Below are 17,949 nucleotides of genomic sequence, written 5' to 3' on the forward strand. Positions count from 1 at the left end.
GCTCCGTGCCGGTTTTGGCTGTTGTTGTGGTTGTTGTTGTGGCTGGATTAATTTTGCTGCAGACGCGGCCTCGTACTCTCTGATCGCGGCCTCGTACTTCACCCGGTCCTCAGCGTCCCGCTCGTGCGCTTTACCGGCTTGTTCATTCTTGGCAATCTTTGCCAGAATGAATTTCGCCCTCAGGTAGCGCGCTTTGAGCAGGGTACCGGACGACTTCTTCTTCTTTTTGGTGACCTTCGCAGTGGTCGCCGGGGCATTGCCAGGGGTCACCTTGGCGGCCTTACCAGAGGCCCCCAAGGAAACCTTTCCAGAGGCCGCCTTGATTTCCTCACCAGAGGTCGTCTTGGTAGCCGCCTGGAGAAGGCTTGGTCGTAGAAGCGGGGTACTATGTTTAGCACCGCTCGAATGTGGCTCGACGATCGTTTCCTGGCTGGAGGCCAGAAGATCGTCCTCGGAGAGAGTGCCCAGCACACTCTCCGTCAACTCCTTTTCTACTTCGTTTGTTTTTTTATTTTTGTTTTCAGATTCCATTTGCTAGTTGGTCCCACGAGTAGGCACGGAAGGGGTGGTCCGCCACGGCAGAGCCGGCATGCCGTGGTAAGGCGCTTAATACAACCGACCTAGCCTGGGCGTCGGAGGGGACCGTTAAAGACTGGTTGTTTAGACACTACCAGCCATGCAGCTCTCGGCACGGGTACCTCGACACCTTAGCTTAAAGTGCTGACAAGGATATACCGCCTTGTCACCGGTCGACAGAGCCTCGTTAGCGAAAACAGGGAGTACCAAGTCCAGGGCATCAGGTCCTGGACAGTGGGTAGAGGTTGCCAATTGGAGAGGAGTGGCTATATTGTTCGCATCACTTTCCCATTACCCCCCTCTCTCTTGGTAGTCGAAAAATGCCTATACCTCACTTCTCACTATGGTTTCACTATTTCAATTCCTGACTCGTAGCCTAGAAAAGAGATAGAAGGTTCTGGGAGTTAAGGGATATTTCAGCAATTCGAGGTGCTCTTCTTGTGTAGCAGCCATCACAATTTTTAATTTTAATTGCGAATTCATTGTATGATATTTGTGAAGCAATGTCTTTGTGTGCTTTGGTTAACTCTCTCGGTAACCTTCTTCATGTTCAAATTTGCGATGAGCAAACTTTGTTTGCAGCCAAATAGGAGACTTGTGAATTCTATCCGATGTTCGCTGGTCACTCGTTGGTTAGATAATACAATTTCTTCCACTTTTTTACAGAATCCTTGGTGAATGGATGCCCGGTGCCGTATCCGTCTTCAGTCGATGTTCTGCCCAACTAAAACTCTTTGGATCAGCTTGCAATTGCGAAATGGAGGAACTGAGTCTCCAAATGTTTCCACTAAGGACGCGTTGAAAGGTTGCTGATCTGCACTCAGTATCCTGCATTTCATATTCCAAATCATCCACTTTTCAAAAAGCAACCATCTTAATTATCCATCTTAGTTGCTTCTGCTATCACACTTTATTCGCACATATGAGAGCCATTCATTTATTAACTGGGCAAATTCGATTCTGTCCACTCATTCATAAAAGTTTTAGATTTATTTTTTTTTATATGTACATACATACCTACACATATGTATATGTAGGACAGCAGAAATAATAATGGGAAACGCTAAAGTCAATGCAACAGACGAAAACTATGAAAGCCTTAGGCTATTCGCTGGCACATCGCGGACATGTGTGGACGCAAATAAATACTAAGAATATAAAAATGCAAATTTAAAGTGATTATAGGCAACGTGCATGCGTATGTAACACCCCAGTACAAATAGACGTAAGAGTATGTATGCAAAAGTACAAATGCACAATTTATGCAAATGTACATTTGTTTGTATGTTTGAGCGGTTGTGGTTAGACTAACAGTCATTCAGCACAGAGTCGCTCAATGAAACCCACATGAAAATTGCTTGCAACATAAAATGCAGTTTGAAAACTAAAAAGGAGACATTTTTACATACATATGTATGTATGTATACCGACATGTGCATATGCGAATGCCACTCTTGGTTCATGCCTCTGCACTCCCAGCCCGCTAAACACAAGCCAAAAGTATTAATGACTACAGCAACTGTTAAAATTCGCTTGCGATTGCAAGTATTGCAAAGTCAATCTGCTTTTGGCCATTTCTGGTTGCCATGAAAATCCCCAACTGCCGCCCAAACACGCGATTTTCATGAATGAAATCTTCAGAACCACACACACACATGCAATCTACATACACATATACTTAGCTTCAAACACATACAAGCCTGCATGCATCCCTGTAGTCAAATGTACTAGTTGTAAACTACTTCACGACTGGTATGAGTCGAGGACCCAATTAGTCGGACAACTGTCTTTTTCCCATACAAGCAATTGGTATTTTTTACATGGCGATGTCCTACGAGATGTCAATTGTCAGATTTCGATAAAAAATATACTAGTCGCAGACAAGTTCAAAATATTACACTTATCGACTAGTCCAATTATGAACCAAAACCACGAATTTGAGCCTTAAGAGAGTGAGCGTTTTTCTTAAGTATAATTTATATTACACATTTTTATTCAGCAGCACGGGATTTGCTAATTATATCTTCACCATAGCCATCACAGCTCGCGGTGAGCCAATGCTTCCTTCAAAATTGCGCTCCATACGATTCAGTACGTCGCTTCTGCTAGCATTTATAAAGCGTCAATCTACATCAACATCATCCGCTCATCTTCTTGATGGTCTTCCACGCCTTTTACTGCCCATAATAAAAAAATTGAAGGTATTTTTCAGAAGCCTGCTGTCATCCGCTCTGATCAGGTGCCCAAACCATCTCAGTCTCTGAGCTTTGGCAAAACGCACGAAGTATTTGACCTGATTCAGCTGTTCGATGTCATCATTCCGTCTTATTCTGTACGATCCATCAGCTTGCCTTACCGGTCCACATATTATTTTTAGGATTTTACGATCAAAGCGGAGAAGGGGAACCATATGTTGCTACTGGTGTTATTAGCGTCCTGTAGGGCCGTAGCTTACACGACCATCGAGATCGAGTAATTTTTTTAATACGTTTCAGCTGAACAAATAACTTCCATTAGCAGCTTGCAGTGTATTATTCACGCCGATTAGGGGGTCCGCAGCGCTGCTAAAGTTTACACCCAGGTATTTAAAACTCTTCAGTTTGTGAAAAATATATGAGCTGACCACCAGGTCGCCATGGCGTGCGACACTTAAAGACCTAACGAGGTACTTTGTCTTATCGACATTTACTTTAAAGCCGACTAGGTTAGTTATCAGCTCCAGCGTACAATCAGCAAGTGCGCGTTGGTTTCTCGACGCGATAGCATTGCCGTCAGCATAGCCGCAGATCTGGACGCTTTTCGTGAAAATGGTAGCTCCAGGGTCGATATCGCTGGTTAGGTTAGGTTAGGTTAGCCTGGTTGGCAATAAGCCACGCATAGTCCTTTTGGTCCCTAGCGATACCAGATGGAGTCCGACCTTTATGAATAGCTAAAGTAGACATCATATAGGATGTCAGCGCTTTTGGCGAATCTAAGTAGAGCTGGGAGTTCCGCTTTTGAGACGTCTTCCAGACTCTCAAACAGTGGGGCTCCCAGGCATTTTAAACGAGTTTTTAATAATGCTGGACAAACGCACAGAAGGTGCTCTAAAGTTTTCTCAACATCCTCTCTGCATTTCCTGCATTTGTCCGTGCTAGCAATCCCTATCTTGTACGTATGTGCAGCCAATAGATTATGACCTGTTAGCATACCTATGATAGTTCTGCAGTCCTTTCGTGAGAGCGTAAGTGTGAATTGAGTCAGTTTTTTGTCGTTAGTTCTACACATGACTTTTGCTGTTTTGCATGTGGTCAGATTAGTCCACCTAGCTTCCACCCGCCTTTTCATGTGGTCGTCCATTTCATTGTATATTGTATTTAGCGGTTTTGGTATGTCTTTCTTTTGCTCAAAAGGTAGTCTAACAGCACTTTTTGCTATCTCATCTACTGTTCCGTTCTCCATATCGCTGGTTAAAAGTAGGTTAAATATGACAGTAGAGAATGTGTCTTTTTGTTTCACACCTGTAACAACATGAAAAAGAGTCAAGTTTTCCTTGTATCACCACATTTGATGTTTTTCCTGCCAGAGTCTTTGATACCAAACCCGCGAGTTTCTTCGGCTCTCCTTGCCGACGAAGCATTGAAGGTAGTTTTAAGTGAGAAGCTTTTCCGTGGCAGAAATACGCTCGGAGGTTTGCCATTGCCTGCCGAGAGGCGACTGCTATTAGAAAAAACTTTTTCTATCATTTGATGTCCCATGCGCGGATATTCGGACCTGCGCACTTGGTAGTCATGCGCCAACTCATTTGCCATAGTTAACAACGTGCACAAAAAAAGGTGAATTAAAAGCTGGGAATTAAATAAAATAGGCATGAATAATTCGTTTTATATACATATATAAATATATAATTGGCGCGTACACCCTTTTTGGGTATTTGGCCGAGCTCCTCCTCCTATTTGTGGTGTGCGTCTTGATGTTGTTCCACAAATGGAGGGACCTACAGTTTCAAGCCGACTCCGAACGGCAGATATTTTTATGAGGATCTTTTTCATGGCAGAAATACACTCGGAGGTTTGCCATTGCCTGCCGAGGGGCGACCGCTATTAGAAAAAGCTTTTTCTTAATTTTGGTGTTTCACCGAGATTCGAACCTGCCTTCTCTCTGTGAATTCTGAATGGTAGTCACACACCAACCCATTCAACTACGGCGGCCGCCGGTATAATTCGTTTTGCATCGCTACAAATCCGAACTTTTTCGGACTAGTTCGATTTCAGTCAGAAAATTCCGATTGTAAACTAGTACTCGTATGCATCTTTCTTGACTAGTTTGGTGTTTCACGGCTTGGATACTTCTTCAATCGGGCACACGCATACACTTACAAACAAAAGTACATGCCTGCGCTCACAAGACGCCCAGCCAGCCAGTGCCATTCACAATTTAAAATTGTCAGTTTCCTTGGCGCGTCACTGCCGCTGCCGGTGTAGGGGCATGCGGAAAAGCACCGTTCCATATGCTGTCGCAGCATTAAGTTGCTACGCTTCGTCTCGTTTTGCCTAGTGTTGGTGTGGTTTTCATTCACATGATTGCGCTTATATCGTATAAGAGCCCAGTCACCTCAGCCAATGTGGGCGTAGACCAACGCCAACTTGCGGCCCACATTATTTTGCTAAAATCGTTACTCTCTTTTTCAACTCTTGTTGCTGAAATTTTTATTTCACTAATTTATATGCATACATATGTACTTATATGCATATGCACTTATGTGTATATGTATTTGTAATTTTACGTTAGCTTTAATGTTTGCTCCTCTGTCTGGTTTTTCAGTCGTTGCACATGCGCTTTAAAGATATACTACATATTTACATTAATTGACCTGCTTGCAGTTGCTTAACATTTTAATTTCCGATGTTCATATTTATATGTGTACGCACGCGCTGGTTCACTCCGACACGCATACACGCGTGAGTTCGAAAACTCATTAAAGCAAGGCATGAATGTCACTTTTATTTCTAAACCGTAAGTGATGATAATCTCAAATAAGTGCAACTACGGAAAAATGCTAATTTGAAACTAAGTTGCGCAAATTGGAAATTTTCATCTGTTGAGTCTTAGAAGTGGCTGATGGTAAGCTTTAATATGTTTTCGAGTTCCAAGTAAATGGAGATGATGCCATTTCGGTCAACGGTGAGCGCTACAAAAGTAATGATAAACGATTCTTGATGACTGGAAATTGATTACAAGACTTGGGCGTTCATAAGGATGACGCGTCATGTCTCGCAGCGTATGCCACAATGGATATTTTGCGCGCCAAGTTCGGCAAGCATTTTACCAGCCATCTCAACGATATCGATTGGCCACCTGGGAACTGCGTTTCGACTCGATTATACTTTTTTGTGGAGTCCTGTGAAATCTCTCCTTTATGCGAATAATCCATTAACGATTCAGACCTTCATCAACCAGAAACGATCGCCATGGTCTTGGAAAACTGGGTTAAAAGATACGTTGTTGCAAAACCAGCTGAGACAACAGAATGTTTGCGCTTTCGAATAAATCAAAAATATTCCAAAAAAAAATTATTTTTATTATAAAATTTTTTTGAATTGAAAAAAAAATACACTATGTGTACCACCCTGTCATATAAGGCGTCAGCTTTGTAAGCAGATATTAGAACTGGATGATGTAGTTAAAAAAATTATTATTAGGCTACTGCGCATTTGGACCAAAAGAGTTCTATTATGCAAAGCCTGCTAAGGTACTCTATATTTCACGGATTTTGTTTTTAATTTTAGCACATTCTGGGGCTTATTGTTGCATAGTTTGTATGGAGGCACGGCAGTACCACCAAGATGCTGTAGCCTTTTTCTGCCTAGTGCAGTGCATTTACAAAGAATGTGTTCTGAATTTTCAGTATCCATTTCACAGAATCGGCAGTTCGTGGTCTCATAGAGAGACAGGGGCCTGTAAAGTAACCAATTAAAAGTCTTAAGTCTACTCTGCCGAGCGGAAGTAGCATTTCAGAAATTACTCTGTCCGACGTTGGGAATTGTTTCGCTTGTCGCTGACCGATAGAATGCCGCCACTGAGAAATTCGTTACTGTGTTAGGTTAGGTTCGGTTGGTATGGTTGTCCAAGAAATGAGCACACTTGGACGGGGAGAAACGGATTCGTCCCTTGTGAATGGGATGTTTAAGAGGGTGGGTTAGAGTGTATGGACTGCAAACGATGACTGTGCTGCGTTTGCGCCAACCGCTTTGTGCTATTGATGAAATTCATCAGACTTTTAATGTCAACGCCTGCTATATCAGCAGGCGGAGCAAAGAAGTAAGAGCCAAGATGCCTAGATCTTAGCCATGCCAGAGCAGGACAGCTAAAGAGTAGGTGCTGAGATGATTCCACCTCATCCTCCATACATCCATCGCAAAAGGGCCTTGAGGTAATTCCAAGCCTCACTGCATGCATTCCTCGCGCATTGTGACCTGTGAGAAAACCCATGAGATTCGAGAGCTGATATTTAGTTAACTTCAGAAGCTCGCCCGAGGATTTCGGGACCTTATAAATTTGTGTACTTGCCCGCTCGCTGAGTTGGCGCAATGCCCATCTTTCCAGGAGCAGACCACAGGTAGTCAGAGGGATCCCAATTCTCTCCTTTCGCGGGAAGATCACCTCTCATGTCCCTTCTCTGGCCAGCTCATCCACCTCGCAGTTTCCCGCAATGTCGCTGTGACCAGGAACCCAGATGAGGCTAATGTCAAAGAATTCGGACGCAGTCGAAAGTGAGGTCACGCATTCCCTGACCAGTTTCGAGTGCACCTTCACTGACCCGAGGGCCCTTATTGCCGCTGGGCTGTCGGAGTAAATATTTACTTTCCTGACTGTTAGTACGCTAGTGAGCAGCCAATCAGCTGCCTCCTGTCTACCTCTGCCTGGAACACACTACAGTTTGCCGGTAACCTGAATTTGAATCTGATGGGGAGCTCCTCGCAGAAAACTGCTCCCCAACCTTTCCTTCCAACTTCGATCCATCCGTGAACAAGTTCACCAGACCCTGTCCCCAAGTGTAGCCCCCGGACCACTCTTGGACCACTTTTCCCTTGATGGAATATGAGTGGAGAAGGTTCCGGTAGTTCCGAGAGTATACACTGATCCATTGACAGGGGGATGAACTCGAAGTTTCTAAGGATGCTTGAGTGCGCATAAGTGAGGTTGAGCTTATAGCCTGAACCCCTCACTGTGATTGCGGTACGTGTAGCGGCAATTCTGCCTGCGATGTCTACGGGTACCACATTTAACATTGCGTTGAGCGCCGTTACTGTGGCCTTTTGTAAGTCCACAGAAAGACTTAGGAACAATTAGAAGCATCTTTGCGCATTTTTAGCAAGAGTATCAGCCATTTAACTTCCTTTATGACCCTCCTGTTCAGGAGCCCAACCTAATAATAATGAGTTAAAGTTCCCCAACATATTAAGAAGGTTCAGGCAGTCAGTAATTTACCATTTTCGAGGTAATTAGAGTTGATAGAAGAGCTCTCAAAGCCGCCTGACTATTTGCAAGTGTGTGAACGAGAGTTACTGAAATTTTCCTACAGAGCCCATCCCTCACACAAGCCTCGGTGTCTTGGATCGATTTTTTGAACTTAGGTCCATGAATTTCAGCCCATGTTCCACCAACTTCTGATTTCGACCCATCAGTAAACCGTATCTGTAAGCCAGATTTGAAGGTGATAGAATTATTTCTCCAGGCCGTGCGTTCAACTATAAGAGCCTGAAAGTTCCTGAAGAGTATGGGCTTGGGTGACAATATATCAACTCTGGGAGTATGCCGAAGTCTTTTAAGAATATTAAATATTCTTTCATAACCCCACTTTTAGATCGGACAGTTGGGACAATTGCTTTTCACAAGCCTATCTTGAGGTGAGCTTTTCCCATGCCATAGACAAGGCATGTGGTAATTATTTGTTGTTACATTCGACATAAGAGCCACCTGACCAAGCTTTCATAACTTCTGGCGATTCATCATTGATGTGTGAGACCTCCGGATGAAACAATATTCCACTACTCAAGCTCAAAACTGGTGTCGTTCATTCGGTTGTTTCGTCAAGTGGTCCGAATTATTGACAGTAGAGGTCTGAATTAACCCTCCGTTAGGCACTTGAGTCTGTCCATACGTCTTCAACTTTGGACGTGAATTTAACATATTTCTATTATTAAAGCTAACAACGTGAACTTCCAGTTAGTTTCCTAAAACTTCATTTTCTGTCGATTTATGGATATAATATTTTAAGAAAGATCCTCGAACAGGCCAAAAAAAAGGATTTAAAAAGACCCTGGTTGGGCATCCGAGTCTGGCTGGTCGCTTATACGTACTATATATAGCCTTTTAAAGAGGATCCTCAAACGGTACGAAAAAAGGCCAGACCCGGGAGTCCAACCGAAGGATTTAAAAAACGGTGTCCAACAGAGGATTAAAAACTTGACTAACTATAGGAGAGCAACTTATATGAGTAGAAGATGAGGCCTTGCTCACAGCAAAACCTTCCTGCCCGTTATTTCGGGCTTGGCTGCTGTTGGCACGAACTTACTGGAAATCACTCACTACCGTTTCCGCTTGACGTTGTCGTCGTTCCCACGACAATCAGTTCTACGTTGCCGGATCGACGTGGATTTATATGCGGCCAAGAACTGTCATTGTTATTTATGGCACTATGACAACAACAACATCAGCTCTTGTAAGTGACCCACTTTTTATCACCAGATCAGCGATTCGCAGATACAAATTCGATCCACGCGTTTTTGCTATTAACTCGTACATCGATTTTTTTTATCCAATCGCATTCAAGTGGTTCCAAACGATTTTTGAGCAATTTTCAATTAATTTTATAACACAAATGTATGTATGTATGTTTTTTAGGCTATTATTTTTTAACTATTTTAATGGTTTTGTGTGCATCTTCTTCCAATTGTTATTATACGCTTCTCATTGAGCTTGACAGCATCTCCGCTTTGAACACCAAACCAACAACAAAACACATTTTTCTCTTTTTTCATATCTTAATTTTATGCGCACACACTGCCTTTGGCGATGTCACAGTTCGCATGTCCAAAGCTCAAAACATTTTGTCAACTCATTAAAAATCGGCGTGCCACTTGTTTTATTGCTTTTGGCGTCTGGCAGAAATTGACATTTAATTTTTTATATGATTACCAAGAAAACTGCCTACCAACATACATTCTCGTACGTACACACACATACATGCCCATGTAGGTATATACCAAAATATAAATTCGCATTATTTTTACCTGTTTCTTACCTGTCGGCTAGCATCTGCTTGCTTGTCGGTATGTGCATGTGGCACAAAAGTCTGCTCATTGTCGCCGATGACGCCGCATCATGTCGTCCGTCTGGCCTGTTTGTAAGTCTGACTTTCAATTTGTCGTTCTTCTTATTGAAGGCTAAGCGCTGTCTGAGCGCACATACATACAGGCATATGCGACGACCTATCGCAAGCCATTCACATTTATGTAGAGTATGCAAATGTACTTACATAGGAGTACATAAGTTTTTGGAGTAGTGCCACATACCTCCGCTTTAGCTGCTTCTTTCCCTTGCCTTTGGACTCATTGTGCCTTTTCAGCCTCGTTACATGAGAACTTGTTGCGGCAGTTGAAGGTACGAACTAACTGTTGTTTGTAGCTTCAGCTTTGGGCTTTGTTTCTAACAACTCTTATGTTTTTGTTGTAACGATCATTGCGTTGCCCACTTACTTGAAATAGCAGATTTTTATTATAAAAGCAAGAAAATTAAAAACGTGATTTCAAAGCCATAACCCACCAATGCTCCACTATCATGGTTTACCTTTTATTATCGCTTAAAAATGCTTAACTTTGCATATCATCAATATTTTTATTTGCAATTTTTCATCATCAACGTTCTACATTATTCGCCGCGTCGCCACAATAAATCTCTCAAAAGAGTATTTCTATCTCTTCTTCCATTCTTTATATATTTTTTATAAATATATTTTTTCATTTTACTCACCTCCACAACAGTTCATTCATCTTGCGTTAAGTTCATTCATTAATTCTCATTAATCACGTTCGAAAATCTTTAACATAATTTTTTTCTTTTTTTGCATCTTTCCAGAGTGTCAGTGCAGCCCGATCGGCGCCATCGCCGCCTCATGTGACAAGCGTACCGGTCAATGTGCCTGTCTGGCCAACGTTACCGGCCGGCGTTGCGACAAATGCAAATCAGGTCATTGGAATCTCACGCAAGGCGTCGGCTGTCATGACTGTCGCTGTGATCCGGCCGGTTCGCGCAGCCACGAATGCAATCCATGGACGGGCCAGTGCGATTGTAAGATCGGTGTAGGCGGCCAACATTGCAACGAGTGTACGGACGGTTTTTATGGCTTCTCCACGGACGGCTGTCAACGTTGTACGCAGTGTGCGGGCGAGGGACAAGTTTGTGATCCGTTGAATGGTCGCTGCATCTGTCCGCCGAACAGTCGTGGGTTGGGTTGTGCGCAATGTGTGGCCGGTACTTGGGGTTGGCAACCGCGTCTCGGTTGTCGCAATTGTGCTTGTGATCGTATCGGCTCCATTGGCCAGCTGTGCGAGTCGACGAACGGACAGTGCCAGTGTCGTGAAGGCTACGCGGGTCGGCAGTGTGACACGTGTGCCATTGGTTACTTTGGCTATCCGGAGTGCCGGCGTTGCAATTGTAATGTGGACGGTTCATTTGTGCACGCAGATGGCTCGATCACATGCGATGCGAACGGCCAGTGTCCGTGTAAAACATTGGTTGTTGGTCTTAAATGTGACACGTGCATGAAATCAACCTTTGGGCTGTCGGCGCTCAACCCGGAAGGTTGTACGCGTTGCTTCTGCTTTGGTCGTTCCAGTGAATGCGAACAAAGCGAATGGTCGTGGGGCCACATACGCATGGCAGAGGCGCGCAATCTGAGCGTGCAGTACATACGACCACAGTATGTTACGAATACAGAGTACGAGTACATTGTAGTTGTGCAGATGGCAGGTGCAAAGAGTTATCGCGAGGATGCTGAGATACACCTGCTCAACGATTTGAATTTAATTCCACGTTCTACGGGCAATGTGTCAATTGGCGCATACACGAATTTCTATCATCCACTCTACTTTCAATTGCCGCCACAATTCTATGGCGATCGCACAAGCAGCTATGATGGCTATTTGTATTTTACGCTGGTGATCGAGGGCGCCAACCGTCCACTGGAACGTAAAGTGCTCGCCCGTTTTCCGCTAGTGCAAATACACTCGCACAAAAAATTGGTGCTCGACTATTACGAATATGAGAACTATGAGTATGCGTTGAATGTGACCTATAAAGTGCCGCTGCATGAGTCCGAGTGGAAGTATCATCACAACAGTCAGCCTGTGGATCGTGCAACTTTGATGGCGGCGTTGCAGAATGTGAAGCATATTTTTGTGCGCGCCTCGGCCTTCGCCGACTTCACGGAAGTGGTGTAAGTATGACAGCGGGCGACGAAGTTTTGCGACAAATCAAATATAACAGGGAATTAAGAAAAACGGGAGGCTTAGAAAAATATGAGAAGGATTCTAGACGGATCCGAAATATAGAAAACGAGCGAGATTTCTTCAAATATATTGAAAGAACTCTAGGAATGAAGGTTAAAGTAGTCTAATGCCCGAATTCTGTAAGCAGTCTCAAGTCACTAATTGAGACTTTTCATGGTGAAATTTGATTTTGATTAGTCTCAAAAAAAAAGTCACTAATTAGTGATCAACTTCTGAGCAGCTCACAAAACGAAAAATATGGAAGAGGAATTACTTTATATATATTGCAAAAAAAGCGCGAAAATGAATCGAAGTAATATGTTTTGGGTAAAAATTTCTTAAGAACACGAATAATTGTGTATTTCGAACTCGACTTTAAAAACTTGAGGATCCGTTACAAATACAAACTATTTCTAGTAAGAGGGACTACAATAAACTAACCGCTGTAGGAAAGCGCGTTATAAGATTTGAGCACTCCTACAAAGCTTTAAAGCATATTCGCGCGGCTTCAGTTATAGCGTTCCTTAATGTGAAATCTCTCGCTTCGGTTGTATCTAAAACTTTGTAGCACTTTTTACACTCATTTCCCTTTTCAGCCTCCACAACGTTCACATGGACTCAGCGATCTATGTCTACGGTTCCACGAATATGATAGCCAAAGGTGTCGAACATTGCAAATGCCCCAAACGTTATGATGGACTCTCATGTCAGGATCCTGGAAAGGGCTACTACCGTTTCCGCAATGTCACAGAAATCGAAACCGTCTTCATAGAGGATCTCATTGGGCGTGTAGTGCCGTGTCACTGTAATGGACGCAGTAATGAATGCGAGCGCGAGACGGGCATATGCTTGGTGAGTACGAAACGCACACTTGCAACTTAATTTCTCATTTCTTACATTATTCAGAATTGCCGCGACAACACGGGCGGTGGTCACTGCGAACAATGCGCTGAAGGTTATTATGGCGACCCGAACTCCTCGTATGGTTGTCAGTCGTGCCCCTGCCCGGAGACTAGTCGCAATTTCGCCAAAGGCTGCAACGTATGGCAGGGTGAAGTTAGTTGCATTTGCAAACCCGGCTACACGGGGAAGCTCTGCGATCGCTGCCGCCCTGGCTATTTTGGCAATCCACTTGCTTATCCGAACAGCACCTGCCAGCCATGCAATTGCAATTTGGATGGCTCCGCTGGTGACGATTGTGACAGCCAGTCGGGTCAATGTCAATGTCGGCCGGGTGTGACCGGTTTGAAGTGCGATAGATGCATAGCGGAACGTAATTATCTGGAGGAGCGTGGCTGTCGCAGTGAGTACTTTACATGAACTATACCTTTTCTGAGTACTTAGATTTGATGATGCATTCCAGTTTGCGACAATTGCACGCTGCTTCTGCTGGACTACATCGAGCTGATAGGCAATAAACTACGCCGCGGTTTGCACAATATGGATCTCACTGGCATACCCGCACCGTATGTGAAAGTTGAGGACTATGAGCGCGCTTATAATACGCTCCAAATTCACTATGAAGACTATTCGAATGCGCGCAAGCTGCTGGGAAGCTATGACGCCAACGATTTGCTAAAGATTGACTCACACGCTGAGAATAACAAATTCCAGTCACGCAAAGCGCTGGCCACAGCGCTCAAACGTAAAGAATCTACCGCCGATTTGCGCAACGACGTAACCATATTGTATGTGGATATAGGCGCGCTGCGTTCCGATATTTTGCAATATATTTTCACGCTCAACAACTATGGGAAGAGTGAGCAACATATGAGCCTACCGATGGCCTTGGATCAAGCGCGCTTCTATTTGGACTCTATAAGGCAGCACGAGCAGACGGTGCAGAACATACGCAATTCCACGCAATGCGCTTGGCACTACTACTATCATTTCGGCAATGCATCGGATGCAGCATTCGACCAGAAGGCGCGTGTCGAAATGTTTTGGCGCGACCTGAATCAAACAAATTTTCGCATTTCCGATATGCGTCTACACGCCGATCGTACGGTGGAGATGCAAAATGAGATCGACGATATACTGGAACATGTGGTGAATTTGCGCAATCATGTTGTGGAAGATTTCAATAAAGTCAATGAGTTTGGCGCTGATGTTAATGAATACTTGAATCAAAGTTTAATACCAGACACGGACAAGCTGATTGAGCAGAATTGGGCACAACAGGAGCACTTGAGTGGTGTAACCGATTCGATAGATAGACTATTTGAGCAGTTGAATATTTCGTTGGGTGAGAGTGAGGGCATGCAGCGAGAGGTGCGCAAGCATTGGCTGCCGAAAGCGCAAAAGCATGCGGCGAGATTGATGGAGCGCTCGAATGAATACGCCAGGCAATTCCAGCCGACAAGGAATGGAGCGAAAATTGCGTTATTGGCGAGGTGAGTGATTGTGTATAATTGTATATATATGTAGATATGTCCATATCTTCTGGCCGAAAATATGCGCCAATTTCTTAGGTAGTTTTTTAACAGGGCGCTCGAGCGTTGACTTTGTATGTATACTTAATCCTGCCATAAGTTCTGTTATAAGTTAAGTCCGTTATAGATATGAAATTAGTATACAGGGCCACTGCCACTGCTGTGCGGTTTTTGCCTTATGTCCTGGAGCGAAATCTTGCTGGAAGATCCAACGTTCTCCATTAAAGAGAGTACTGCTCAACTGCTTCACGACGCTTTCTAAGACATCCTCCTGGTACACTTTTGCTCCGGTCTTAATCCCTTTTTCGCAGTTATAAAGAGATGTAACGCCTTTACAATGCAATCCCCACCAAACCTTTACAGAGGCTGGATGGTAGCCACGTTGAACCCTTGATAGCAATGATTTCGCTGTTTTGCTTATTAAAAACTTCATCAACAGTGAAAATTTTCTTTTTTGTGATAATAATATTTTCATGGCCGTTGACGGCGTGCCACCGAAGAAGCTAATGGCATCTGTCGAGTCGAATTTTCTTCAAGCGCGTTGTCAGAAGATGACCAGCTGAGCGACGAAAATCATTCATGTGGAGATCATCTCTAATTAGTCTTGACATGGATCGATACATTCATTTACCTGGACATGATTTTTTGCTTTCAAGGGAACTGCTGCGAATTCTTTCTCGCCGCATGTATTGCAGAATTTGTCACAGAATTTATGGCCGTAGCCGAATGGGTTGGAGCGCGACTATCATTCGGGATACACAGAGAGAACATCGGTTCGTATCTCGGTGGAACACCAAATTAAGAAAAACATTTTTCTAATAGCGGTCGCCCGTCGGCAGGCAATAGCACACGTCCGAGTGTATTTCTGCCATGAAAAAGCTCCTCATAAAAAATATCCGCCGTTCGGAGTCGGCTTGAAACTGTAGGTCCCTCCATTTGTGGAACAACATCAAGACACACACCACAAATACGAGGAGGAGCTCGGCCAAACACCCAAGAGGGTGTACGCGCCAATTATATATATATAAGTATACCTATATATAATTAACGCTTCCTTTGTTGGATGTTTGGCCGATCTCCTACTGCGTTTTGTGGCATGCATCTTGATGTTGGTTCACAAATGGATCATAAAAGGGCCCAAAAATTACTGCTGCATCTTCTCTATTCCTTTTATTAATTGACTCCTTCTAAGTTCCGCTCCTTCTTTTCACCTTTTCGAAATAGTTCAGCGCACAAAAATATTTCCGATGCCATCACAGCTGCACGGCAAGCCTCTTTGGACGCAAACGAACGTGTTTTAGAAGCTCAGCGCAGACTCTACCCCGACGATGGTAGCTCCGTGATTGAACGAGCAAAGGTTTCGCTCAACAAGTCAAAAATACTACAAAAGGAAGCGGTCGATGAAATGGAACGCACAAATGGTGAGTACATCGCATGAAGGGCGCTGAAGAGTGTGGGCTTCTAACTTCTCTTATTTTCCTACTTTTCTTAGCGCTTAAGCAAAAGCTGAAAGTGCACGAAGACAAAGTGGAGCGCATTAAATCAACTATCTATGACGCTGGTACGCGCACCAACAACGTTTCAGCGCACTTGCATGCCGCAACCAACAACTCGGCACGCAAACTGGCCGTGGAGAGTATTGAAATGGCTAAGAACATTAGCGAAGAAATGCGTCATGAGCTGCATAAAGCTAGACGGATGCATGAAGAGATTTTGAGGTTACGCGCCAAGTTTGCTATCTTGGAACCCGATTGGGAAATCAAGTTAGGCAGAGCTGAAGAGAATATCTCACTCACCAAAACCAACATTCGACTAGCCAACATATCGCTGTCCTACGTGGAGGAGCAATCACAAAAGGAGAAAGCGAAATTCGATGAGTGGAATAGTACGATGTCAAGACAAATGCAGGAAATACGCGATAAAATAGCCAAAGCGCGCCATGCAGCCGAAGGGGTGAGTAGCAAATGTTGTAAATGTTGAACTACACATATTGACACCTTCCAACAATTTTTCAGATCAAAATCTCCTTGGAATCGCTTAACCCGAAATGCACACGCACCTACTTGCCTACCTTATATGGACTCTCCACTTCGAATACCATCAAAATATCGTTTGCGCTGCCCAATCGTCACGGCAACTCACCACTGTTGCACATACAAGGCAGCGATGGACGTTACATCGCACTCGATCTCTACAAGCGACATGTGCGTCTACTTTGGAATCTCGGCGGCACTACGACAATCATCACACATCCATTAGAAGTACAAACTCGTGATCCGAAATATGATGACGCCTGGTATCATGTGGAAGCGAATCGCACACTGAATATCGGCAGTCTTCTAGTGCGGCGCATGAACAACTACGGGTCATTGGTACCTGGTCAACCGGTCACAGGTAATACCGATGCCAGCTATACGCGTTTCTTCCAAACACCCAACGAACGCATATACCTGGGCGGTTATCCGAGCGACATGTCACAGAAGGAGCTGCAGCAAAGTGTGGGACTAAATGTTGTCGTGCACAGTGTGGAAGTGGATAACCGTCCTTTGGGCATATGGAACTTTATTACGAGTGAGGGGCGTTGTGGTGGCGCTATTGTGGGCGCGCAGGAATCCACTTCGACTTCGATTGCGCGTCACTTCAACGGTTTGGGCTATGCAGAGGTGAAAAAGTCGCGGTTGAGATCGTACAGAATGAATTTGTTTGCGCTACAAATGACCTTCAAGACGCTGGACGAGAATGCACTGCTATTTTTGGCGGTTGATGATAAGAATGTAAGTAGAGGCACCTTTAAAGTGGAAGATTTGTTTTTATTTGTTTTTATTTTTATTTTTTTTTTTTTTTATGCAACTTATCGTATTTTCCACCTTTCCTGCAGAATCGCTCCGTCTCAGTGACGCTCAGTCGTGGTCGCATTATGTTCCGCATAGATTATGGCGATGAATCGAAATTGGAAATAAATACCACCAACAAATACAATACGGGTAAATGGGTTAAGATTGAGGCAGCGCGCGAGTTTGTGCCCAAACGCGGCACGGAGAATGGCATATTGCGCGTGGACAATGAGCGCGCCATCACTGGCTCACCAACGGTGCCCATTAAAAGTCACATGTTGCCCGATCTGTCGAAACCAGTTTACTATTTGGGTGGTGTGCCGCCGGGTAAATCAAAATGAAGATCCCACTTATTTTTCCATATTAATTTGCGCTCTTTCCTTACTTATTTAGGCTTCAAATCGGGCACCTCCAAAGCGCCTGGCGCCGACAATCCCTTCCTAGGCTGCATGAAGGATGTGCAGGTCAATAGAGAAACATACGATCCGCTTGAGAGCTCAACACATTTCGGTGTAGAGCCATCCTGCAAAGAAATCATAACAAAGTAAGTTGGGAGTTAAACTTCTTAGTTTTTAA

General features: G+C 44.1%; 1 protein-coding gene across 1 annotated transcript in view; it reads left to right on the forward strand.

The window, feature by feature from the left end:
- The first annotated feature begins 4,086 nt into the window (after positions 1-4,086).
- Positions 4,087-17,949, forward strand: part of LOC129247400 (laminin subunit alpha-1) — a 34,258-nt gene continuing 20,395 nt past the window's right edge. Inside the window, exons 1-10 of the mRNA XM_054886519.1 lie at positions 4,087-4,246; positions 10,696-12,055; positions 12,704-12,959; positions 13,014-13,410; positions 13,471-14,500; positions 15,764-15,960; positions 16,032-16,492; positions 16,555-17,313; positions 17,418-17,700; positions 17,767-17,917. Coding sequence (XP_054742494.1) covers positions 4,087-4,246; positions 10,696-12,055; positions 12,704-12,959; positions 13,014-13,410; positions 13,471-14,500; positions 15,764-15,960; positions 16,032-16,492; positions 16,555-17,313; positions 17,418-17,700; positions 17,767-17,917 — 5,054 coding nt within the window. The remainder of the gene's footprint in view (positions 4,247-10,695; positions 12,056-12,703; positions 12,960-13,013; positions 13,411-13,470; positions 14,501-15,763; positions 15,961-16,031; positions 16,493-16,554; positions 17,314-17,417; positions 17,701-17,766; positions 17,918-17,949) is intronic.

This window comes from Anastrepha obliqua, chromosome 5 (genome assembly GCF_027943255.1).
Source record: "Anastrepha obliqua isolate idAnaObli1 chromosome 5, idAnaObli1_1.0, whole genome shotgun sequence".
NCBI lineage: Eukaryota > Metazoa > Arthropoda > Insecta > Diptera > Tephritidae > Anastrepha > Anastrepha obliqua.